The 27,326-nt window shown below is 40.0% G+C and overlaps 1 protein-coding gene across 3 annotated transcripts in view; it reads right to left on the reverse strand.

Moving 5' to 3' along the window:
• The window catches only part of dnah5l (dynein, axonemal, heavy chain 5 like), a 99,386-nt gene that overhangs the window by 53,031 nt on the left and 19,029 nt on the right, over nt 1–27,326 (reverse strand). For all 3 annotated transcript variants that reach the window (XM_037537169.1, XM_037537170.1, XM_037537171.1), the window contains exons 19-37: nt 23,106–23,245; nt 22,855–23,006; nt 22,531–22,738; nt 21,206–21,293; nt 20,943–21,066; nt 20,639–20,808; nt 20,418–20,510; nt 19,933–20,136; nt 19,703–19,783; nt 17,875–18,279; nt 16,483–16,601; nt 9,690–9,826; nt 8,783–8,945; nt 8,073–8,184; nt 7,787–7,915; nt 7,598–7,698; nt 5,491–5,589; nt 3,233–3,386; nt 2,742–3,008 (exon numbers count right to left, since the gene is read on the reverse strand). In XM_037537169.1, coding sequence (XP_037393066.1) covers nt 2,742–3,008; nt 3,233–3,386; nt 5,491–5,589; nt 7,598–7,698; nt 7,787–7,915; nt 8,073–8,184; nt 8,783–8,945; nt 9,690–9,826; nt 16,483–16,601; nt 17,875–18,279; nt 19,703–19,783; nt 19,933–20,136; nt 20,418–20,510; nt 20,639–20,808; nt 20,943–21,066; nt 21,206–21,293; nt 22,531–22,738; nt 22,855–23,006; nt 23,106–23,245 — 2,946 coding nt within the window. The remainder of the gene's footprint in view (nt 1–2,741; nt 3,009–3,232; nt 3,387–5,490; nt 5,590–7,597; nt 7,699–7,786; nt 7,916–8,072; nt 8,185–8,782; nt 8,946–9,689; nt 9,827–16,482; nt 16,602–17,874; nt 18,280–19,702; nt 19,784–19,932; nt 20,137–20,417; nt 20,511–20,638; nt 20,809–20,942; nt 21,067–21,205; nt 21,294–22,530; nt 22,739–22,854; nt 23,007–23,105; nt 23,246–27,326) is intronic.

Genomic DNA, 27,326 nt, shown 5'->3' on the forward strand with positions numbered 1-27,326 from the left:
AAGGGCTTTAGAATGTGTTTCTTGTAGCAGTTCATGGTGGATTTTGAAGTATGTTTAGGATCATTGTCCTTTTCTTTTCAGCTAGTTTCTTGAATAACTGTGTCACACTTGCTTCCAGAATTTGCTTCCAGAACATTTAATGGAACCCATTCTGCCATCCACCTATACAATGTTTCACTGGCTACAACACATCCCCAAAGGCATAACATGTCCACCCCCCCATACTTAACAGTTTGCAAAGTGTCCCTTTTTAATCAAATGCAGCTCCCTTTTTTCTCTATGTGTACCCTTAGTAACTACAAAGAGATCTATTTTTAATTCATCAATCCTTCTTGCAGGTCCTTTGCTGTCATTCAAGGGTTTTGCATGCCTTTTAGACTAGCAAATGAAAGCAGTTCTTGCTGAGTTGTCTTGGTCTTCCAGGTCTTGCCTTGAGTTCCACTGTTCCCTTTAACGGCTATTTCTTGATGACATTTTGGATGGTGGAAACTGCTGGAAGTGCTCTTCCTCTGTTTTGACATTAGTTTCATTTGCAGATTCTCACCCAGCTGCTAAGAGGAGCCCATGGTTACTGAGCTTTAGCTCAAGGTTTGAAGAGAGAACTTCATTTGTTCTGGAACTGTCTTCAACTGATAGTTCCTAATAGGGTTAGGCCTAAACATGCCTAACCATGCCTACTGATTCAATTAAACCCTACTGAGTCAAGGAAGTTATGAGATTTTACAACTGCAAGGGTGTTTATACACTTAGTGCCTTTTCTATGATTCTTATATATGATCTATGCCAGTATACTGTAATATTGAAATGCCATAGCATGTTACATTATTTTCTGTTTTATGGTTATTTTTCATAACACATTTAACAGATAAGGAGCATTTAATTTTGTTATGTTTATTTGTGGTATGCCCGCCTTAACAGTTAAATGTAAGATGAAGTCATTATGAATTAATGAAGTCATATAAAAATAAGGATAGTCAGTAAACATGAGTTTGTCAACTTTATTAATGTTAAACTTTACTATCATCTAATAGTGTGATACTGTGATATATTTGAAAATACCATGATATTAAGGCCCAATCCCATTTCACTGCTCACCCCTACCACTTCACTACCACTTCAGCCCTTAGCCCTCATGTCTAGGGGTAAGGTTTTTCAGAGGCACACTCCAAATGGAGAAAAAAAGAAAAACCGGTAAGATGGCTGTGCGAGCGACCAAAGAAACCCACAAATGTTTCTAAGTATTTCCGTCATTAAAAAATACCATTGTATTATCTTAGTTAAAGTTGTTTCAATGTATTACAGTCATTTTCTTCATAACAAGCATAAACAATCGCTAATGTCTCGTTAGCCAGCTACCTAACTTTCCATTTCCACCTAAATAATCATCTTAAACCCCCTCTTTGAAAGCATATGATGCCCTAAATGTAACTAAAGCTCAGCAGTGAGCCTGCTGAACTTTACCCTTCTCTATCACTGAAGATGGACTGGGTCGCCTACAGAGCAGCGCTAGTAGCTGTCGATGAAGCAATGCTTGTTTTTTTTTATTTTTATTTTTATTTGAGATTTGTCCCATTTCGTGGGGCAAGATTTTAAGGGTGACACTCAAAAACATGGGGTAAAAAGAAGAAATTGGACTGGGCCTAAATTTTACTACTGCCACCCAGCACTAATTTACCATATAGACAGCTGTTCTGCGAAGAAACATTATTTAATATTTAAAACTTATTAATGTGTGTGACTCACAGTAAAGAACCTAACTTAGTCATGCAGGTATCGTTCTGATGTAACAGAATGGCTTGTTTATTCGTGTGATGAGATGTTAGTCTCAGGTGTTGCTGTGTTTTTGCAGTCTAGACTGTTTTGAATGTGATGAGATGTTAGTCTCAGGTGTTGCTGCGTCTTCTGCAGTCTAGACTGTTTTGAATGTGATGAGATGTTAGTCTCAGGTGTTGCTGTGTTTTCTGCAATCTAGACTGTTTTGAATGTGATGAGATGTTAGTCTCAGGTGTTGCTGTGTTTTCTGCAATCTAGACTGTTTTGAATGTGATGAGATGTTAGTCTCAGGTGTTGCTGTGTTTTTGCAGTCTAGACTATTTGGAATGTGATGAGATGTTAGTCTCAGGTGTTGCTGTGTTTTCTGCAATCTAGACTGTTTTGAATGTGATGAGATGTTAGTCTCAGGTGTTGCTGTGTTTTTGCAGTCTAGACTATTTGGAATGTGATGAGATGTTAGTCTCAGGTCTTGCTGTGTTTTCTGCAATCTAGACTGTTTTGAATGTGATGAGATGTTAGTCTCAGGTGTTGCTGTGTTTTTGCAGTCTAGACTATTTGGAATGTGATGAGATGTTAGTCTCAGGTGTTGCTGTGTTTCTTGCTGTCTAGACTCTTTTGAATGTGATGAGATGATGAATGGCATGGAAAAAATCCAGGAAATTCCATGACTTTTCCAGCACTTATTATTTTCTTTCTTTCCAGGCCTGGAAAACCAAATTTGTATATTCCATGACTACATTCTCTGATTTTCATTATCATATGAACCCTTTATTCTGTCTTAAAGTTTGAAGAAAAATATTTTTTGCAGAGTTTATGTTTAGTTCTCTTCACTTCAAAAATCATCACAAAATGAAATTTTGGTGTGTCAAAATCTCTGCCCACAACTGAAGCTGAACATTTGTATTTATGTTTTTTAATTAATCTATTATAACATGGCAGCCACAAAACAACAGAACGGTGTCTCATACTTGTATGGTATGTGAGTCTGAGGCCTGGCCGAGTATCTCAAGCAGAACGGGGTCAGACACGAAGAAGAAGCGTGGAAAGACGAGCCGTTTTTTCTCCAGGTATCCACTGAGTGATTTCTGGCATACTTCCAGCTGTTCCAACAGGTGAGGGAGTAGCTGGCTCAAAGTCTCATCTCCTACGCAGCACTGCACTACACCTGGCACCTCATGTGCCCTCTGCATGATCCTTTGCCATGCTTTATCAATGTTCTGGAAGCGTTTAGCTTCCTGTTTGACAAAAGTCAGGGAAGAGAAAGGGATTATTATGCAACAGTTTCATATAAACTTTCAAATTAAGGCAACAGTTGGTGAAGATCATTTAAATGTCATTGTGGAGCGTAAACATCAATTCTGGAAACAGTATAAAGTACAATAACAGTTGCTGTCTCTATAAAAAAGCAAAGTGATTAGTTTCACTAAAAACCTTTTTCATTTACATAAATTAAACTGACCTGTGGAAGCTGCTTGGCAATGTCTCCTCCAACAAACACAGCCTCTAGATACAGCCACAAGTTCTGGACAGTCAACCATTTTTCAATTACTTCAGAGCTGTTTGACAGCTTCTGCACCCACTGCTGAATAGAAGCCTTAAAAGGAGCATTGTATCTGAAATCAGAGATTGAGTTAGGAATGAATGAGGATAAGGTTCCCATAGGGCTACTGCTGTGCTTCATGCAACAGTGACAAGAATTATTGTATACTCTATAGAAACTAGAAAGATCATAAAATTAACTTTAAAAACAAGTAAAGGAATGTAATGATTTTTAAGCGATGTACCAAACTGAAAACTCAGGACAACCTGGACCAAAAACCAAAATATAGTCCAATGTTTTTTGGAGACCATTGTATGCTTTCGAATGAAACTTTATAATGTAATGGAAAACTACAATGTTTTGTTGCTCAAAAGCCACTCCTTTGATAGATCATGTTGCAGGGTTTTGCCTACAATGAGTTATGATTACGTAATCTATCAACATTATTCAATCGGTAAGACTTTCTATGAATGTCACATTTGTAAGCATCTATAAACACATTCATAACATATTATAATGCATTCACAAAGCATCATAAACATGGCTATAAATATTTATAAAAATGCATTACACATTATAGCCATGCTTATTATGCATTAGGAATTGTTAACATAATGCAAGTACTCTTCATAACAAATTGTAAGAGCTCATAAGTTGTATTTGTCCAATCTAAGTAAAGTGAAGCTTACTGTACTAAAGCCTTCTCCAGTAGTAAGAGTGAGGCTTCAAGTTGAAGTATTTACTGAAAAATTTCCTGAGACACTAAAACATACACAAAAACACAATGTTTTACCTAATGTGGGAAAGTCAATGTGCACCACCGTTAGCCTGGCACTAACTTAACACTAACTTATCCAATAGAATGCTAGTAGAAATCAGCATTACTGTACTGTAGTGTAGTAATGTTACAGAGTGAAGGGTTCTAGTCCTTAACGTTAGGTCCAGTAACTCTCTCAAGGCCTTCACTCCACAGTGACTTTACACTCGAATAAAATACTGGAAATCTCAGGGCGTAAATAAACTTTCTTATTGTCTTCATGCTTTCCAAGCTGGGACTGACTTCTTTGGCACTGAAAGTATATGTTATTAATGTTACTTATAATGCATTATATTAACAATTCATAATGTATAATAAACACGGCTATAAAGTGTAATTCAGTGTAATTCATATTTAGAACCATGTTTATAATGCCTTATGTATGCATTATAACATGTTATAAATGTGTTTATAGATGCTTACAAATGGGACATTCACAGAAAAATGTTACCATTCAATCATTAGACAAGCTAAACTATTATGCTTCCTTCAGGATCATCTCCCTTTGCCCCAGCATCACTGTATGATGTGACAAAACCATAGAAGCTTTATCAGCCCCTATGTTTCCTGTAGTGTAGTTTCTGTTGAAATGACTGTGTGTGGATAGGACATTTTTCCATAGTCAATGCTGTTCAGTGCAGCCCTAAAAAAGTGAAACTTTCTTTCAGCCAAAGTTTTCTGCAGTTTCAGTTGATTCATTTTCGGCTATTTTCAGTATAAATAATTTAATAGCCAAAATTTTTGCATTCCTAAGTAATTTTAAAAGCACATTTTTGTAATGGGGAGCAAGGAGGTGGATGCATATGCAGAGATAAGAAAGATTTATTAAGGGCAAATCCAGGGTCATGGTCAGAACGGTCCAGGGTCATAGAGCCAATACGGATTGAACGGGGGGGCAGACATGACAGACAAACAATAAGTAGGTTCAACCAACACACAGTAACCAGAACAACCAACACAGCAGATAACACCAACAACACAGACAGAGATTCAAACAAAGACCAGTAACCAGACCAGGGAGAACACAGGGCTTAAATACATAAGGGTAACAAGGGACAGGTGCAAACACAGGTGGAGACAATCAGGGGAGGAGTCATGAAACAAGGGGGCAGGACTAGAAAACAAAAACAAACGCACATGGACAGGACTGGGAGGGGCCAATCGTGACAGGTTAAAGAACCTGGGACATAATTGACAATAAAGCATGCATGTCTTAAAACTCATTTTTTGTACCACACAGCCTACAAACACTTAAAAACAGAGAATGTCTTCCAAAAATATACAGAGAACATGAAGCATGTAGAAAATGTGCAGCATGTGAAAATGAAAAGACATGGCACAAAAAGGTGCTATCTGGTACCTGTTGCTCATGAGCGAGCTGAGAACCATAAGGCTGTCTTCCATCAGCACCACTTTCTCCATAGTGTCTGAGCCTTTCAGCAGCAGTTCTCCACGATTCCTAAGCACAGGGCATAAAACAAGACGTGATTTTAGATTTCAACGTTTTGATAACATTTAGAGGGTGACATATTTTTCAACAACTACAGATTTTACAGATGACGTTATAGCTAGAAAAATATGGCCACTAGCTAACTAGCTGTCAGCAAGCATTCAAAAGAGTTATCACTGAACAACTGTCATTAAGCTCAAATCCACAGCCATCCATAATTGGGTCTGCTCTCTTTGGAAGTCATTTTCATCTCCCTCTATTGTTCAGTGTAATGCTAGCCAATCACAAGTGTTTATCTCATATAACAGAAATAGGCAGTTAGTGCTTTCCCCCAAAGTGTGATCAGCTGTCCAACAACCCTACATGAGAGACACCTAGAAAAGATGTGATGGCTGGTATCATACAGGAATCACATGATAGTCTTTACCCTCTCAGCTTGGTAACAATGTGTGATAGGGAGTGTCCTAGCTAGTGAGTAGGAATTGGCTTTGACTGAATTGGGGGAAAAATTGGTTACAAAATCTCAATTGTCATGACAAATGAGTCAAATAAAAAGCACAAAGCAATTTATTAATGTATTTCATCTATGCTTTACTTTGAGTAAGGATGGGAGGGTTGGCTTTAAGGCCCAGTCCCATTTCACTGCTTGCCCCTACCACTTAGCTCTTAGCCCTCTGTTTTGCGCTTTCACGTCTAGGGTTAGGGTGTCCCATTTAAAAATACCAAAATAGTCCATCAGTATTGATGCCTGAAGCGCAAGAATGTAATTGCTGCACCATTTAAGGTGGAATGGGAAAATTCTAACAAAAATAGCTGACTTCAGCTTCGGATCACTAAAGAATTAGCAGTGGTTGATGATAAATAATTGTCCCCCCTCTTTGAAAGCATAAAATGTAACTGAAGCTCAGCAGCGAGGAGCTGAACTTTTCCCTTCTCTGCAATCTATCAATGAAAACGGGCCGGGTCGCCTACAGAGCACTGCTAGTAGCCTGTTAATGAAGCAATGTGGGTTTTTCTTTTCTTTTTTTAGTCTGAAGGTTTGTCCCATTTCATAGGGCAAGATTTCAACCACTACCCTTAATAACTCCAAAGGCTTAGGGTGACACTCGAAAACAAGGGGTAGGTTTAAAAAGAAGAAATGTGCTTGAACCTATAAGAAGTGGAAGATCCATGCAAATGAGGTAGAGCTAAACAAACAGATACTATTTTTAAGATTCTATGAATACACATTCAGGGGCTGTTTTTTGCAGCTTAGTTTATATATACTGTGAGTGGTGAATGAAAGCTGCATGGGAAATGTATGGACTGGGGAATGAAAGGTATGGTTAATAGTACATCAAACTGTTTAAGTTCAAAAAGTTAAACGTCTACTTAGAGTAACTTTCACCCCAAACTTCTTTTTAGTTCAGGTCACATTTTTATGCCTACTGTATTTTGTATTAAATGCAATAGTGTCCTTAGTTTTATTTGCCCCTAGGAAAACCTACAGCTCAAATATTGGTAGATTATTTAGCTACTGTAACGGTGCGGAGCGATGAGGATGTGGACGCATATCAGAGATAAATCCAAAATCCAAAATCAGGGTCGAGACGGGCCAGGGTCAGAGAGCCAACACGGAGAGCAGGAGGGACAGACATAACAAAAAATGAACACCAGGATAAACAAACAAAACAGACTAGAAACAAAGAAAACAACACATACACTTCAAAACATCAAACACATCAAACAGTACAAACAAATCAAACAAAGACCAGCAAACACAAAGGGCAAACACAGGGCTTAAATACAAACAGGGATAATGACAGAAAACACGACACAGATGGAAAACGGGTGTAACCAATCAGGAGTCAAGAAAACAAGGGGGCAGAACAAAGAACTCAAAACAAGGAAGCACATGGACGACTGGGGAGTGAACACAAGCACATGGATGGCTGGGAGGAGCCAATCGTGACAGCTACAACACAGTAACAGCAGTACTGAATGGACCACATAGCAACAAAGAAGTAAATTCTTCTACCTAAATGCTGCAAAAGTGAACTGGTGGCTACTCCACTCGGCCACCACATCTTTTAGCTTTGCATCAATGTCCCGCTCCTTCACTGCACTGATACACACATCCTGTACAAAACAGTAAATTCAAAGTAAGTCACAAATGCAAACATTTTTACTCATATCACTAGCAACTAAACTATTACTCATAAATTACCTCAATATCTTCTTTGTATTTCAAAAGTGGAGCCTCCATGACATTCTTCAAGCAAAAATGACCAGACTCCACCTCGAAACTGTGGCCTGTGAGGTCAGCTATGCGTTGCCAGTGCCGGGACATCATTGCCTAGGAAAAAGTGCTTTACGTCAAACAAAAAAAAATCTTTATCTGAAAAATCGTAAGTCAGCTTGAGTTACTCATCACATGCTTTTATTACACAATTGTTATATCCTTATTTGAAAGGAGTTGCTCTTAAACATGAACTGATTTGCTGAAAATGTACTTTGTTTGCCATCATGGAAAGCAGAGGACAGGTTTCACTGAAGTCATCGATGCTCTTCTTGAGATCATGAAAGGCTTGCCATTCCTTCAGTGCCTTGGGAAGCTTCCGGATCCTAGAAGTAATAATGACAAACGTCTACGGAAATAATACAGATGAATATAACAAAACGTAAACAAGCTCTCAAACCTCTATTGCATGTGTATGTTTTCTTAAACACATACAAACACACTATACATACAAAATCATTCCAACACCCCTTCTAGTTAGAGAATTTAGCCACTTTAAGGTGCACCCGTTTCTGACACGCGTGCTCAATTACTGCACACAGTTTGCATAATGTCTTAATAAAAGCACCGGCAACAAAATGGAACGATGCCAAGCAATGGCTAGAGAAATCTTCTGGAGTGATACAACAACATTGAATACCTTTGGGATGAGCTGCATTCTTAAGTGTTTGTCCTCATTAGTGCTTTTGTGACTAAATGCAATCAAATCCTCACAGCAATATTTCAAGATATAGCAGAAAGAAGAGAAGAAGCTGCTACTGCACCAAAAGGCATACAAACTTTTCCATTTTCATACTCTTGATTTCAGAAGCACTGTATGAGCAGACATCTACTGACTTTGAGACACAGAGTGTATAATTATGCACTACATGTATGTACGTTTGTATGTATGTATGTATGTGTGTATGTATGTATATACTGTGCCTGTTCTGAAAATCTTGCAGTTCACTGTTGATCTTTTCTATGTTCAGGTCAGCCCAAAGGATGTCACTGTACCCACTAACACTGTCAATGACAGAGTTATACAGACTGTATAGCTTGGACAAAAGGCTCAGCTCCCTTTTGATTCTGTGAAGATCAGGATACTCTGAAAAGAACAACAAAGAAGCTGTTATATTTAAGACTGTATGGGTCAAAAGAACAAGCACTTCTTCTAAACTGCAACAAAATGTGGTTGTCAGAATTACTGTTGAAGTTATGAAATTGCAACCCTTTGCATTTTTATGCATTGTGTCTATTTTTTTCCACTTATTTGTGAGTGAAGCGTAAACCTCAGTTCCATTTAACTCACTTCACACACTTCCACTTTCTAAAGCAGTGTTACACAAAGTGTGGTCCGTGAGGACATTTGATTTTGCCCGCAAGAGAGTTGCTAACTGCTAAGTAAGCCCTAAATCCATCTTTGTTAATGGGAAAACAAACACTTTTCTATTACAGTCTATATAACTTAAGCCCTATTCGAGCTGGATTAGTTCTATCAGAGGAGGCCTGGGAATGTAATGCCTGCATGATTTGACTGGCCGCTTCACATTGCATAATCATATCATGTGGGATCTGTGTTAATTTTACCAAATTAACCAAAATAGCCCAGATCAAATTTGGATCATTTTCCTTTTAAAGTAGTATTTGTGAAGTTTTGTGAACTATTAACAAAATACGGTGTAATGTTGTAAATCACACTATTGCACTAAACCATCAGTAACACTGACTGAAGAACAAATTTTGGAATCAGGTAGTAATGAAAGTTAAAGTTAATTTTCTAGACTGTATTCAGGGACAATTAATTCAGTTTCATGAACAACAAACATCAAGTACTACATATACTACTCACCTTTAACTGTAAGCCCAAAGAGCTGCTCACCACTTGAGAAAGTGACATATTTCCTCCAAAGCTCATCAAACCGGGCCTGGTAAACCTGTAGCCTGTCACTGGCCTCACGAGGGCTCAACCCCACCACACCTGGACCACTACAGATAGAACAAAAATATTAAACCAGTAATTACATCAGCTGCCAGTACATGACGCCTATAGCAAATTTACTATCAAGCATCATTAAAGCAAAGCACAGCAAAAGAACACATTTTTGCAAATTGCTAAGCCAAGATAGTTTTGCAAGAGTTATAACTGCAGTATGTTTTCCAGTCTGACGCTGTTGCCTGGAGCACATTATAGCTATATGAAAAAATAATAATAATTCAGATATACAGCATCGTCTCTTGACTTCTTTTAGACAACAGAGAATGACCCTATTGATTATTTGTGATTTTATTTATTTAATTAACAGTAAACAGCATTCATTAAACTCCTTTCTGAAAATGAAAAGTTAGATTTTTCTAGGAATGCCAAGATCATACGACACTCTAGACACCAGTAGGTTTAACTCTGCTTTGTTTTTCAATCAATACCAGAAGTACACAAATCATGTTGTCACGCATCCCTCAGGCTCTGATACCCACTTGGACTCCTCCGGGAATTCACATGTCTCCTGCTACCTCTGACCTGCCTGCACACTCCAATCACCGGTCTCACTCTCCAGAATACTAATGCAGTTCACCTGTGTTTTGCTAATTAGCTTTGGCTTATAAACCCAGGCTTAGCACAGGATCAGTGCGAAGTATTGTTTCGTGTATCAACATACTGAGCGTTTCCATTGTATCTATGCCTGATCATTTCTGACCCGTTTGCCTGTTTACCGTTTACTTCTTTTGCTATTTCCCTTTGGATTATCTGGTATATCTCCGTGTTCTGACCTTGTGGGCTGTTCTCTGGACTTTGATTTAGTGTCTCGCCCTTCGGAGGCGAAAGTAAAAGTACTAAAAGATTAAATAACTTAATGCAACTTATTTATAAGTTTTATAAAAAACTTGCTTTAAACTCAGGATCACAAATTTCCTTTACTATCGTCACGATTGGCTCCTCCCACGCCTCCATGTGCTTTTCTGTTTACTTTTTATCGTCCATGTGCTTCTTTGTTTGGTTTCCTCCCGGATCTGCCCCTTGCTTCTTGTCTCCGCCCTTGATTGTTTCCACCTGTGTCTTGTGAACCCTCGTTAGCCCTCTTGTATTTAAGCCCTGCGTTTTCCTTAGTCTAGTGCTGGTCTTTGTTTGATCGTGTTTGATGTTTGTTGGATGTACTGTTCGAAGTGTATGTATTGTTTAAAGAGTTTTGTTTATTTCTGGTCTGTTTGGAGTTCTGTGTTTTCATTTTGTCATGTCTGTCCCTCCTGCTCTCCGTATTGGCCATCTGGGATTTGGGATTTGCCCTTAAGTCGCTTATCTCAGCATATGTGTCCGCCTCCTCGCTCCCCACTGTTACAACTATATTGATCTGTAGGTCTCTGTTCATAAACATAAACTAGCCAAAACTAAATTACTATAAAATGAAAGTGTTTGTATAAATTCAGAAAAAAGACGCGTCAGTCACGACTGCATATGTGTACATATTTCTATATTGTGGTCTATTTACAGAAAGTTAGGTTAGTTCCATCGTTTATGTAGGAGCAGGCTGAATTTATATGCTGCTGCACTGACGCTGAACCGTATGTTTGCACTGGGTTGGTATGACCAACAGGTCAAAACAAGCTCAAAACAAAGTGACCGCTGTGTCCTGATTGGTGTTCTTGCTTTGTGCTTCTTTCATTTTGACATGTTATGTTTTTATACACACAGAAACCAAAAGGAACAACAGATTTCAGCATTATGTAGTGGAGTAAGACATTATGAAGTAAGATGAAGTAAGATATTTGACTTTGAAATGTAGTGGAGTGAAAATAAAAAGTAGCCCAAAATGGAAAAACTTCAGTAAAGTTCAGATGCATGAAAAAACTACTTAAGTAAATTAACAAATTACATTTACTTAGTTGCTGTCCACCACTGGTACATTGATACATGCAATAAAGGGAAGAAAAAATGTTGCACAAGACAAACAAACAAGCAGCAATTCAGTTATTTTTTTGCAAGGATTAAATATTTGCAGATCTCTATCCATAGGCAGGAAGACTTTGGCAATGGGAAATTATATTGTAACTTTAATTAACTCTTTGTGCCTTTTTGTTATTTAATAGCACTTTACCACAAAAAAAATCCACCTGGAAGAGCAAATGGATGTCTATTATCAACTAAACATCTAAGCACCAACATAATTGTAGACAAACTACTTCCTTTGGTAGTTTTCTGTTCACTCTCATAGTGTAGATTATAGTGGTGATGATGCCAAACATGACATCACAGCAGTAATTACCCACCCTTAATCGCCTGTCCTCTGTGTTTGGCCTCAAATATATATATCATTTCAAACTGCAATAAAAATGCATATTCAGTACAAAATCAGTATAAAGGAATGTTTATGGATAACTTCATATACAGAATAATTATGACTGATCGTATTACACACAAACATGTATATGCATTTCGTTGCAATATATCTCTTTTCTCACAACATGTGAAAGCATGTGGTAGAATTAAATTGTTGTGTGTCTTGGCAGCTTCTTCAGCCAGGAGGTGTGGGCCACTGGTTTAACCCCTACATTACTACAGATATACACATAGATGTATTTACAGCCTGTCTGAGTATTCTTGTGCTTATATGCAGAAGTTTATATGTTAGCTCCCGGACCAAAACTATCAGAAATTCTCCTGACTTTCACAATTACCCACTCCAGCACTACATTACAGCCATGACAGACACTATATGAAGAAAGTTAGTAAGTCAGTCAATGGCTCAGTAGTCTTTTGTCAGTCAGAGAAAGCTGACTTCTGTCAGTCAATCATGTGTTCCAGCAGCATGTTTTAGTCAGGTTTAGTCAGAAGAAGTGGTACCTTATATCATCTGCAATATATATACACTCATTATATATACACTTTGTTAGGTACACCTTGCTAGTAAATGGTTGGACCTGTTTTTGCCTTCAGAACTGCCTTAATTCTTCGTGTCATACTTTCAACAAGGTGTTGGAAACGTTCCTCAGAGATTTTGGTTGGTTATTTGAGTTCCTGTTGCCTTTCTATCATCTCGAACCAGTCTGCCCATTCTCCTCTGACCTCTCACATCAACAAGGCATTTTCATCCACACAACTGACTGCTCACTGGATATTTCCTCTTTTTCAGACCGTTCTCTGTAAACCCTAGAGATGGTTGTGCGTGAAAATCCCAGTAGATCAGCAGTTTCTGAAATACTCAGATCAGCCCGTCTGGCACCAACAACCACGCCACGTTCAAAGTCACTTAAATCACCTTTCTTCCCCGTTCTGATGCTCGGTCTGCACTTCAGCAAGTTGTCTTGACCACCTCTACATGCCTAAATGCATTGACTAGCTGTTTGTGTTAATGTGCAATTGAATGTGCAATTAGTACCTAATAAAGTGGCCGGTGAGTGTGTGTGTGTGTGTGTGTGTGTGTGTCTATATATATATATATATATATATATATATACACACACACACACATACTCACTAAGCACTTTAGGAACTTAGGCCCACTCCCATTTCACGCCTCGCCCCTACCACTTAGCCCTTAGCCCTCTGTTCTGCATATTCACGTCTAGGGGTAGGGTTTCCCAATTTTTGTTGAGATTGGGGTTGGGCAAAGTGGCTGGCTACAGGGTCCTCCAAGTGAAGGTTTTTCAGAGGCACACTCCAAACAGAGTGTTATGGGAAAAAAAGAAAAACCGATAAGATGGTTGATTGGTATTTATTTTAATCACAATAACTATTGTATTTTCTTAGTTTAATGTTGTTTCAATGCATTATGGTTGTTTTCTCCAAAAAAATCACTAGCAGCACGCTAACGTCTCTGTAGCTAACTAGCTAATATTTCTGTTCGACCTTAAATAGTCCAGCATTTCTGATGCTTGAAGTGCCAGAATGTACAACCCCAATTCCAATGGAGTTGGGACGTTGTGTAAAGCATAAATAAAAACAGAATACAATGATTTGCAAATCCTTTTCAACCTATATTCAATTGAATACACTACAAACTTTTGTTTTTTGCAAATATTCACTCATTTTGAATTTGATGCCTGCAACACGTTCCAAAGAAGTTGGGACAGGGGCAAGAAAAAACTGGGAAAGTTGAGGAATGCTCAAAAAACCTGTTTGGAACATTCCACTGGTGAACAGGTTAATTGGAAACAGGTGAGTGTCATGACTGGGTATAAAGGGAGCTTCCCTGAAAGGCTCAGTCATTCACAAGCAAGGATGGGGTGAGGTTCACCACTTTGTGAACAGCTGCGTGAGCAAATAGTCCAACAGTTTAAGAACAACGTTTCTCAATGTGCAATTGCAAGGAATTTAGGGATTTCATCATCTACAGTCCAGAATATCATCAAAAGATTCAGAGAATCTGGAGAAATCTCTACAAGTAAGCGGCAAGACAGAAAACCAACATTGAATGCCCGTGACCTTTGATCCCTCAGGCGGCACTGCATTAAAAACCGACATCATTCTGTAACAGATATTACCACATGGGTTCAGGAACACTTCAGAAAACCATTGTCAGTGAACACAGTTCGTTGCTCCATCTACAAGTGCAAGTTAAAAAACAAGTTAAAAAACAAGTTAAAACAAGTTAAAAAAAGTGAAAGCCATATATCAACAATACCCAGAAACGCCGCCGGCTTCTCTGGGCCCGAGCTCATCTGAGATGGACTGACGCGAAGTGGAAAAGTGTCCTGTGGTCTGACGAGTCCACATTTCAAATTGTTTTTGGAAATCATGGACGTCGTGTCCTCCGGGCAAAAGAGGAAAATGACTGTTCGGATTGTTATCAGTTCAAAGTTCAAAAGCCAACAGCTCTGATGGTGTGGGGGTAACTTGCACATCTGTGAAGGCCCCATTAATGCTGAAAGGTACATACAGGTTTTGGAGCAACATATGCTGCCATCCAAGCAACATCTTTTTCAGCAAGACGATGCCAAGCCACATTCTGCATGTGTTACATCAGCGTGGCTTCATAGTAAAAGAATGCGGGTACTAGACTGGCCTGAATGCAGTCCAGACCTGTCTCCCATTGAAAATGTGTGGCGCATTATGAAGCACAAAATACGACAACGGAGACCCCGGACTGTTGAGCAACTGAAGTTGTACATCAAGCAAGAATGGGAAAGAATTCCACCTACAAAGCTTCAACAATTAGTGTCCTCAGTTCCCAAACGCTTATTGAGTGTTATTAAAAGGAAAGGTGATGTAACACAGTGGTAAACATGCCCCTGTCCCAACTTCTTTGGAATGTGTTGCAGGCATCAAATTCAAAAAGAGTGAATATTTGCAAAAAACAATAAAGTTGATCTGTTTGAACATTAAATATCTTGTCTTTGTAGTGAATACAATTGACTATATGTTGAAAAGGATTTGCAAATCATCGTATTCTGTTTTTATTTGTGTTTTACACAACATCACAACTTCAACTGCTGCACAATTTAAGGTGGAACGGGAAATTTGGCAAATAACTGACTTCAGCTTCATATCACTAAAGAATTAGCGGTGGGTTATAATAAATAATTGCCTCTCTCTTTGAAAGCATATGATACCATAAATGTAACTAAAGCCCAACAGTGAGGTTACTGCACTTTTTCCTTGTCTCCTACCACTGAAGATGGGCCAGGTCGCCTATAGAGCACCGGCAGTAGCTGTTAATAAAGTAATGTTGCTGTTTTGTTTGTTTTTTTTTGGGTTTTTTTTATTATTATAATTTTTATTTGAGGCTCTCATTTCGTGGGGCAAGATTTCGACCAGTACCCCTTGTAACTCAGTTCCAAGGTGTGAAGGTGACACTCAAAAACAAGGTGTAGGGGTAAAAAGAAGTAACAGGATTGGGCCTTATACTGGGTGGGGCCTCCCTTTGCTCACAAAACAGTCTGAATTCTTCATGGCATGGAATCCACAAGATGTCTGAAAAAGTCTTTTGAGATTCTGGTTCATGTTGAAATGACTGCACCATGCAATTCCTGCAGATATTTCAGGTGCCATTTTATACTGTAAATCTCCTGTTCTGCCACATCTCAAATGTGTTCTATTGGAATCAGACTGGAAAGGCCACTGAACTCATTGTCATGTTCATGAAACCAATTAAAGATGAATCTTGCGTTGTGGCACAGTGCATAATCATGCTGGAATCATTCCCCACACCATTACACCACCTCCACCAGCCTGGACTGTTGACACAAAGCAGGTTAGGTCCATGGATTAATGCTTTCGGCACAAAAATCAGCCTTACAATCTTTGTGTACCAGCAGAAATCAGGAATTATCTTTTAGAATAATTGTTTTTAACTGTCCAGTTTTGGTGAGCCTGTGCCCACTGCAGTCTCAGCTTTCTGTTCTTGGTTGACGGAGTGGAACTTTGAGATTTTCCTGTCTGATTTTTTCCCATCTGCTGAACAGATCTGCAGTGCAATGAATGGCCATCATGTGCAAGCTATAGCTGTCACACTGTCATGTCACTCATGCCCTGCAGAAGCACTCAAGATAAAAGTTTGGAGGGTGCAACTATACTGGAGCAATTTCAGCTTGAGAGAGAACACAGATACTCTGACTTTCTGAAAAGCTGCACTGCACTCTAGGCAAAATCATTCTCCCCACTACTCACACACTCTAAAATTACTGAAAGTAACCAGAATCTTCTTTACCTCTGATCATAGTCACTGTAGAACTTCTGCACTGTAGTCTGATAGGTTTCAACTTCAGACAGAAGCTCCGCCTTCATGGTAGGATGAATTGCCTCAAGAGTATTCTGTGTTTGCACCACCTTAAATTTAAAAAAGTCAAAGCGAACATTGTGTCAAGTTTTAAAAAAAGTTTATATGATACAAAGATTGAGTGTTAGATCAAACAGCCATCAAAGCTTTAAAAAAAGGCAAAACAAGGTTTAAAATTGCTTATCAGACTTGAGAACTCTGTAAGATCTGAAAACTGTCTGGGAATGGCCCTAATATTGCACTAAAACTGTATTAGTATCTGCACCGACACTGCAGCTTAAATACAGTATGGGCGCTAGAAATAGAGAATACCGGCACCAAGAAACAATTTCTGATTCAATTACTGACTGATTCAGTACTGACTGAAGCAAGCAGCTGTGCCACTTAACTAAAGGAAGCAACACATCAGAGGTGTGGATTGACAAGTAGCAGTAAAAATGCAAATGGTAAAATCTGGAATGCCAGTAATTCTAGGGAGGACAATAGCAGTGGGTAAAATAGCAGTTGGAATTCTTTCTATGATGTCAATAATAAATAGGAATTAAACTGTATAGAGATTTCTGATAAGGATAACGTTCACTCTGGTATGTCTGTCAGAACATAGATGACAGGATGCTGAGTAACGTCCCTTCACAAGGCTTGTGAGGTGCTCCCGGGGAGCAGCTACCAAGGGTGGTCCAAGGAGGGACAAACCACAAACCTGCAACAGGTTGTTGGGCATGCACAAGGGCAACAAGGACAATCCCTTGATTGTGAGGAGAATGTGCCATAACACGGTACGTTGTACCTTGCTGTGCTGTACCTTGCACAGACCAGTGGGAGTGCCCAAGCTAACCCCTGTCCACTGTCAAAAGCAGACAATGGCCACACAAGTGCAATGGACACAATGGAAGAAGCTTGTCTGTTCTGATGAATCTCATCACATGGACAGCTAGGTACGCAAGGAATACTTGCACGGCCAGTTGACCGAATGAAAGAGCATTTGTGTAAGCTTTGGCACAATAAGTTTCACCAAACAAAGTGAAGGAGATGGTTAAGGAGCACAGTTTTGTTAAAGATAAGTGATGTGGGACAAACCAAATCACCCTTGTACATGCTTATGTATACTCTATAGTCATTTAGTGGGTGTTGGAAAGCGACTGACAGAACATACTGTGTACATGTATATAATGTGCCCACAAAAGCAAGATGAACCCGCTTAGAAAGGAAACATAGATTTAGGTTCCCTGGGGCTTTAACATGTTTATACAGTCGACAATAAAACTGAACAGATTTACATATCAGAAATTACACACTGCATTAATCTCTTTAAAAAAAACTTACCAACACTTTGAGGTTTTTCCAGGCATAGGTTACACTGTCCATCCTCTCTGCATTTCCATCACTGAACTGCAGCTCATGTCTGTTCAAGAGGGCAAAAGACTCCTCAACTGGCCCAACAGTGGCATCAATCCGTATCTCAGCCTCACGTAGCTCCTTTAGAGCAGCCATGGCTACTCTCACATCATCAAGATCAGAGATGGGCCTCTGAAGCTGTCTGCTCACCGCTTCCACAAAAGAGCTTATCTCCCCCATGTCTGTAGAGGCACGTTGATTTAAGGCTGCCCCGTATGTCCGCTTCCATGCTCGACACTCCTGGGTCAGGGAGAGCTTGAGGGAGTGGATATCGTAAAGGATGGGGCCAAAAGTGCAGAGGGAAGGAAGTTCCTCAATCTTAGCTTCTAGAGCCTGAAGAAGGTAATTCATTTAATTATATTAGTGACTTTTTTAGCTTTTTAAACACATTAGTAGTCTGTTAGTAACACGCTCTTCACCTTATTATTTGTCTCTCACTGAACTGGGGTATAGATGGAGTATATTCTTTTACCCTTAATTTTGACAAATATGAAGGCTCTATTTAAACTGGCAAGCATACCAAAAACACGGGCTACAGCCTGTCCAAAAATGCTGGTCTCAGAAAAAATCCACTCCCAACTTAGTAACTACAACACTTGATGTCTTCAGTTCCCAAACAATCACTAAACATTGCTAAAAGTAATGGTGATGTAACACAGTGTTAAACATGCCCCTGTTCCAACACTTCGGACTATGTTGCAAGTATCAAATTTACAATACACAGAAGTCTGGAGAGGCCATGAGCTGTTGCTATAACTTTCTGGATTGCTATCTTGAGATAACAAGATGAGTAACTCGTTATTTTAAGATAGCAATTTGGAAATAAGCAAGACCTTCTCTGAAAAAGACGTCAGCTGGATGGCAGCATATGTTGCTCCAAATCCTGCACATATTGCCCAGCATTAATGGTGCCTTCACAGATGTGCATATGTTGATGTGTCACCCATGCCATGTGCACTAATGCACCCCTATACCACCATGAATACTAGCTTTTGAACTGTACACTGCTAACAAGACCCAAGATCCCTCTGTGCTTTAGCTTGGAGGATGCAGCGCCATTTCCAAAAAGAATTTAAAGTTTTGATTCATCAAATCACTTTTCCACTTCACCATAGTTAATCTTAAAAGCGCTTGTGCCCAGAGAAGGTGGCAGTGTTTCTGGATCCTGTTTATATATGGTTTCTTCTTTGCCTTTTAGAGATTTGACTTGCATTTGTGGATTAAGCAATGAGCCGTGTTCACAGGCAATGGTTCTCAGAAGACACCTGGCAGTGAATTCCACTACAGAATTGTGTCTGTTTTTAATGTAGTGGTGCCTGAGGTCCTGAAGATCAATTTAATGATATTATGTACCATAGATGATAAAATCCCAAAGTTCCCAGGAACTTTTTTTAATTTAACATTACACAATTCTTTTGTTGCCCGTATCCCAACTTTTTTTTACATGTGTTGCTGGCATCAAATTCAAAAAGCAAATATATTTTTCAAAAAACAACAACATTTTTTAACAGTTTGAACATTTAATATGTTGTCATTGCACTGTTAATTAAATATGGGGTTTACATGATTTGCACATCATTACATTTTGTTTTTATGTACACTTCGCACAGCATCCCATGTGTATGTTGTGAAGCAACCACTTGTGCAAGTTAATTTGTTTATTTATATACCCTTCTATACAAATGGTACTGTTTAAATCTGCTAAATCCATTCACTAAGTTGACTGTCTAACATATTACTTCAAAATCACACTTACAGAATAACAGGAAAGCTTGGAACTGAACTCAGGGAGGGATGGACTGGTGTCCAAAAATGCTTTCACTTCTTCTGCTGGGTCCTTAGGAGAAAGGAAGGTCAATCAAAAGTACATACTTTCTCAAGTTCAATCTGACTTCTGCTTAATTAAATCTTGTTTAAACTTTTTTAGTAAGCCTGCCTCTTGTTTACAGCTTTAGGGATAAAGTATATAGTACGAGTATTACTTACCTGATCCCACAGAGCAGAGAAATTAACAAGGTCCACCAGAATGTCCCCTGCATTTACTTTAAGAGAGGATATGATGGAGTTCAGCTGCGTGACAGCTTTAGTAACATCCTTATGCTCAGCAAGCTGCCTGTCAAGTGGTTTCAGTATGAGCTGTTTGGTCACTGGGCCATCATCTCCCAGCTCTCGTGCTGCTAGCTGCTCCAACTGCAGTATTTGAGGTAAGCAAGGTTGTAAATCACACTAAGGTCGTTCAGTTAGGTCCTGTTTTTTAACTGATTAAACATCAATTTACTCAAAACTAATTCATAGATAACTTTATTACATCTAATATAACAACTGATAATGACAGCACTAGGAAACTGATTGGTGAAGTCTAATGATGTTTTTTTTTTTTTTACATCAGACAGTCGTTGCATGAAAAACAGCTTCTTTCATGCAGCAAGATATTGTGCAGTACATCATCTCAACATAATAAAACTAAACACCTGCAGTTGCTTGTGATGTAAATGTGAGAATTTCCAGAGTGGAATATCCTTTGCCATTGACAGGACTGTAGCCACAACTTTGTTCAGAATACTCTGCACAACACAGACAAATGGAAAAACCAAACAATATTTTATGTTATTCAATCAGCTCCTAAACAAAACAAAACTTGACACCTTCACCCTTTACTGTTGGATTAAATGTACAAAAATGATATTTATACCTGCATCTCCTCTAGGCTGGGTCTGAAGACGATGTTAGGGATGGCGAGCTCAATAGAGGCCCTAAAAAGAGGAGCATGAGGTGCAGGATGGTTTGATGAGGACAACGAATGATACTTCTGGCTTACAACATGGAGACGACGCCTCAGAGAATCCAGAGAACACTTGGTAGCTTCGAAAAGATGAGACATCTTTAAGAAAACTTGAGGAAACTCTTACACAAAGCAAGATGTAGAAACGTGCAAAAAGCCTGAATAGATGCAGAAAAAACTGGTGATATAATTAGGTGTCCTAAAAGTCCCAAACCTTTGACCAATGCCTCAGTGTTCTTTTGACACAGCTGGGACATCATCATGTAGAAACTACAGGGCAGGCAAAGCTGGCACCGAGTCTTCTGTTTAGCATCAGGGTGAAGGCACTGGAATGAGTCCTAGACAGAGCGGGCAATCACACAAAATCACAGCAGTTATCACATTTCTCAAAGACTACATGATGCCCACATTAATGCTTAAAACCAGCCCTGTTCTATATGTATTTGTGACATTGCCCAACCGTTTTTTTTACCTTACCTCTAGGTTCACCCTCTCACTGGGCTTCATTACCCTTTTTAGCTCCTCAATGATCTCATACATGGAACGCTCAACCTGTTGACTGTGACTGTGAAAGAGACAAAGCATTCTCATTAATACCCTTCCACAACTGTAAACACATGGCATGTACCAGGCACTTATTACTTGTTACAGGGGTAACAAATAATGGACCATAATATAAGAAACACAGTAAATAATCATTGAGTTTGTGTCTTAAAAATGTACCAATTATATGCACTCCAAAGATACTAATACTATAAAGAAAGGCACCTCAGACCATGCATGGAAACCCACATTTTGTATCCAAGGACCTTTCCAGAAGTTTATAACTGGCACTTCTAATGGTGGTATACTATCTTTAACAGACGGTGTTGGGCATGTCTGGTAACCCTAGCTTCACCTCTCTTGTCATCTATGTTACCTGTGTGTTGTTTGCAAACCCACTTTATAGTCTACGATCCCAGCTGTTTCCCATCTGTCTCTGTGTGTATGAACAATCCTTTCTTTCCCTGCGCTGCTTGTGCAGAATTGTTGTCTCTTGTTTTTTTGCTCGTTCATGTAGTCTGCCAGTCTGCTCTTTGTGTTCTGTTACCTGGCACGTCATGCACTTTCTAGTGTTTGTCTACACTTGGATATCTCGGTGCTTTACTTGTTCGTTGATCTTCAGTGCAGACCCAGACTTTAACGAAAAGCTTTTGATTCCTGCTTTGCCTGCTCATCCTTCACTAAAAGCTAAAAATAAGTTTGAGTTTACCATAAAGCAAAGGGTTTCTTAAGCCAACTCACTCAAGTTGCCGACTTTAAGGCTAACATTTCAAAAACGTGCATTCAGTCTAATACACAGTAATACTTATTGCATTATAGCTGGTAGCTGATTTACAATGTTATGAATTTAGTTAGTATAGAATTTCCATAACGTGTAGACAATTAAGGGTTTCTTGCTGGCACCCATATACTAAAAAGTCAAGCTCTGCATTTGTTAAACGTCTTACAGATGTTTGTGTAAGTCCTGTACCTGTACTTTGAATCAAATTCCAACAGCACTCCTTAAAAATGTTGATAATTTATACATATGTTTTATAAAATTATTATTTTCAAAAGTCTTAGGCTTTTTTATCTTTTGGTTGTTCTTTTATTTTATGCTTATTGTCATTGCAAGTGTTGGCATGAAACTCTTTGACCTACATTCCTTTGTATGAAAAGTGGTACAAATTGTTTTTCTTCTTTGTCTTCTTATTAATGTCACAATAAGCGAGTCTGTATTTTGTTTTATTTATTGTCTGTCTGGGAAAAATACAACTCACATCATCAGCGTACATCCTGCTGATCTCACTGTGCTTTCAGTATGAACGAGGAAGCTCTGGGGAAGTACTGGATCCTCCTCAGGAAGAGCTAGAAGAGCAGTGGAGGACATGGAGTCCAGAACTCGCTCTATCCGACACTCCAGTATGTCTGTGGTCACCTTCGCCACCTCCTCTAACTCTTGCAGTGCCTCATATACAGAGTCAATGACTAAGGCAGAAGAAGTAGATGCAACATTTGAGGGCGGAGTCAAGGCATATGAATACCTAACAAGCAACTCATCTTTTCGGTCAGAGAGCATTTCATGCTTCATAACAATGCCTCACATGTGCTGATGTTGAGCGAAGTCCATGAGAGACTGGTGAGTCCAGGAGAAAGTGCAGTTTCCACACGATTGATAAAGGGCCTCATTAGGGGCTGGAGGAGAGGACGGATCCTGTTTACAGCTGTCTCGAAGTCTTGCAGCATTTCCACCAATCTGCAAAAACAGAAAAATTCCCAGCAGAAGTCAATGCGAAAAAAGTTCTACTGAAAGCCAAAATGAAGTTATTATATGAGGAACTACAAACACACTCACTTATTGTGATGGTTGTTCAACTCCATTTTGTTGGCATACATATTTAAGATGACCTTTGGTACACGAGCCCCTAATTTGTGCATGTACTTGGCTTCTTGCAGTATCTCCAGGACCATAGGGTCTAAATTCACATAGATCTCCTAAAGAGGTTAAATAAATAAAAAAAAAAACACAAGTCACCATAAAAAACTATTATAAAAACATTTGAGACTAACTTTAAAACCATAAACTTCAATTTTATAACAGCCTGACAACACATTTTGACCTTGAATCAGATGGTATTTTGAACACTACTTAATACTGCATTCCCATACCTAGTCACAACTATGCTGTTTGTGCCTTTTAATTTTGATGTACACTACAATCACTGACCACTTTATTAGGTACAGTTCAGTTGCTTGTTAACTTCTTCTTCTTTCGGCTGCTCCCTTTAGGGGTCGCCACAGCGGATCATCTGCCTCCATCTTGCCCTATCCACTGCCTCCTCTACTTTCACACCAACCATCTCCATGTACACCTTCACTACATCCATAAACCTTCTCTGAGGTCTACCTCTTCTCCTTCTACCCGGCAACTCCATCTCCAACATTCTTTGCCCAATATATCCACTATTCCTCCTCAACACATGTCCAAACCATCTCAACCTGGCCTCTCTGGCTTTATCTCCAAACTGCTCCACCTTCACTGTCCCTCTGATCTGCTCATTTCTAATCTTGTCCAGCCTTGTCACTCCGAACGAAAATCTCAGTATCTTCATCTCCGCCACCTCCAGCTCAGCCTCCTGTCTTTTAGACAGAGCCACAGTCTCCAAACCATACATCATAGCAGGACGCACTACTGTCTTGTAAACCTTCCCTTTCACTCTTGCTGCTATCCTTCTGTCACACATCAGCCCTGACATCCGGCTCCACCCACTCCATCCTGCCTGCACCTCTTCCTCACCTCTTTTTTGCACTGTCCATTGCTCTGGATGGTTGACCCAAGATATTTGAAGTTGTTCAGTTGCTTGTTAACACAAATAATTAATCAGCCAATCACATGGCCGCAACTCAATGCATTTAGGCATGTAGAGGTGGTCAAGACAACTTGCTGAAGTGCAGACCGAGCATCAGAATGGGGAAGAAAAGTGATTTAAGTGACTTTGAACGTGGCATGGTTGTTGGTGCCAGACGGGCTGGTCTGAGTATTTCAGAAACTGCTGCTCTACTGGGATTTTCACGCACAACCATCTCTAGAGTTTACAGAGAACGGTCAGAAAAAGAGAAAATATCCAGTGAGTGGCAGTTGTGTGGACGAAAATGCCTTGTTGATGTGGTCAGAGGAGAATGGGTAGACTGGTTCAAGATGATAGAAAGGCAAAAGTAACTCAAATAACCAGCCAAGATCTCTGAGGAATGTTTCCAACACCTTGTTGAAAGTATGCCACGAAGAATTAAGGCAGTTCTGAAGGCAAAAAGGTGTCCAACCTTTTACTGGAAAGGCGTATCTAATAAAGTGGCCAGTGAGTGTATATTTTCAAAAGTATTCGCTCATCTGCCTTCACCCTCATATGAACTTGAGTGACATCAACTTCTTAATCCATAGGGTTTAATATGATGTCGGCCCACCCTTTGCAGCTATATCAGCTTCAACTCTTCTGGGAAGGCTTTCCACAAGGGTTAGGAGTGTGTTTTTTGACTATTCTTCCAGAAGCGCATTTGTGAGGTCAGACACTGATGTTGGACGAGAAGGCCTGGCTCGCAGTCTCCACTCTAATTCATCCCAAAGGTATTCTGTCGGGTTGAGGTCAGGACTCTGTGCAGGCCAGTCAAGTTCTTCCACTCCACACTCACTCATCAGTGCCTTTATGGACCTTGCTTTGTGCACTGGTGCGCAATCATGTTGGAACAGGAAGGGATTGTCCCCAAACTGTTCCCACAAAGTTGGGAGCATGAAATGATTCAAAATCTTCATCTGCTGAAGCATTAAGAGTTCCTTTTAATGGAACTAAGGGGCTGCAGGGACCACAGACCACTTCTCAGTACCTATGCTTTCTGGCTGATGTTTTGGTCACTTTGAATGTTGGTGGTGCTTTCACACTCGTGGTACCATGAGACGGACTCTACAACCCACACAAGTGGCTCAGGTAGTGCAGCTCATCCAGGATGGCACATCAATGCGAGCTGTGGCAAGAAAGTTTGCTGTGTCTGTCAGCGTAGTGTCCAGAGGCTGGAGGCACTACCAGGAGACAGCCAGTACACCAGGAGACGTGGAGGAGGCCGTAGGGGGGGAACAATCCACCAGCAGGACCGCTACCTCCGCCTTTGTGCAAGGAGGAACAGGAGGAGCACTGCCAGAGCCCTGCAAAATGACTTCCAGCAGGCCACAAATGTGCATGTGTCTGCACAAACAGTTAGAAACCGACTCCATGAGGATGGTATGAGGGCCTGACGTCCACAGATGGGGGTTGTGCTCATCGCCCAACACCATGCAGGACGCTTGGCATTTGCCAGAGAACACAAGGATTGGCAAATTCGCCACTGGCACCCTGTGCTCTTCACAGATGAAAGCAGGTTCACACTGAGCACATGTGACAGATGTGACAGAGTCTGGAGACGCCGTGGAGAGCAATCTGCTGCCTGCAGCATCCTTCGGCATGACTGGTTTGGCAGTGGGTCAGTAATGGTGTGGGGTGGCATTTCTTTGGAGGGCCGCACAGCCCTCCATGTGCTCGCCAGAGGTAGCCTGACTGCCATTAGGTACCGAGATGAGATCCTCAGACCCCTTGTGAGACCATATGCTGGTGCGGTTGGCCCTGGGTTCCTCCTAATGCAGGACAATGCTAGACCTCATGTGGCTGGAGTGTGTCAGCAGTTCCTGCAAGATGAAGGCATTGAAGCTATGGACTGGCCCGCCCGTTCCCCAGACCTGAATCCGATTGAGCACATCTGGGACATCATGTCTCGCTCCATCCACCAACGTCACGTTGCACTACAGACTGTCCAGGAGTTGGCGGATGCTTTAGTCCAGGTCTGGGAGGAGATCCCTCAGGAGACCATCCGCCACCTCATCAGGAGCATGCCCAGGCGTTGTAGGGAGGTCATACAGGCACGTGGAGGCCGCACACAATACTGAGCCTCATTTTGACTTGTTTTAAGGACATTACATCAAAGTTGGATCAGCCTGTAGTGTGTTTTTCCACTTTAATTTTGTGTGTGACTCCAAATCCAGGCCTCCATTGGTTAATAAATTTGATTTCCATTGATGATTTTTGTGTGATTTTGTTGTCAGCACATTCGACTTTGTACAGAACAAAGTATTCAATGAGAATATTTCATTCATTCAGATCTAGGATGTGTTATTTGAGTGTTCCCTTTATTTTTTTGAGTAGTGTATTTCTCCAGAAAAGAAACCTACTTTACTTTTAATGTAAGACAATGGAACCAGAATGTTTTCCAAGTAATTTTGAGCCATTTCTTTTGGTCCATTCATTATGAAATTACATAAAGGACAACAGGGCTGCAACAAACGACTAATCTGATAGTCGAATATCGATTACTGAATGATCGATTATTCGGATAATGAATCACTTCATTTGCAAATAACACTTACGTAGCTGTCAGCTTTTTAAAAATGTAGCTTTTTTGCTTTAAGATGAATAACCTATTCCAAAATTCACTGTTTTAATGAACTTTCCTGCTAATACAAAAGGTAAAAAAAACTGCTATATTTTTCCTGTCAAAATTTAAAACCAAGGATGTGCAAAATAGCAGCAAAAAACAGAACAAAACTAAATCAGTTTTAAAAATCTATCTAAATTTATACTTTAAATACAAACTGTGCTTTGTGCATTCTGCTGTTTGTCTACCCTTTACTGAAACAAAATTTTACAGTCACGGGTACTGATATGGAGGAAAGTCAGCGTCTCTCCGGGCTCCTGAGAGAGTCTCGCTCTCCTCTCAGACGCGCTCTGAAGTAGCTGAGGGGAAAATGGCGAATGTTTGTGACAAACTGATTCTCTATGAACAGTTCAGTGACTTTTTTGTGTAAACAATACATTTCAGCAGTAACCCTTCGGCCAGGTGCCTTGTACGTCCGCTGAGAACCACCTTATGAAGCTGTTTGTGAGCGGAGCCAAACGAATTTGAACACACTGGTAGCCTCGACGCTAAGACGACGCTATGTTTAAAACTAAACGTTATCTGGGAAGTGAACAGGGTCGCTATGAATAATAGTTACTCG

This window comes from Pygocentrus nattereri, chromosome 3 (assembly GCF_015220715.1).
Source record: "Pygocentrus nattereri isolate fPygNat1 chromosome 3, fPygNat1.pri, whole genome shotgun sequence".
NCBI lineage: Eukaryota > Metazoa > Chordata > Actinopteri > Characiformes > Serrasalmidae > Pygocentrus > Pygocentrus nattereri.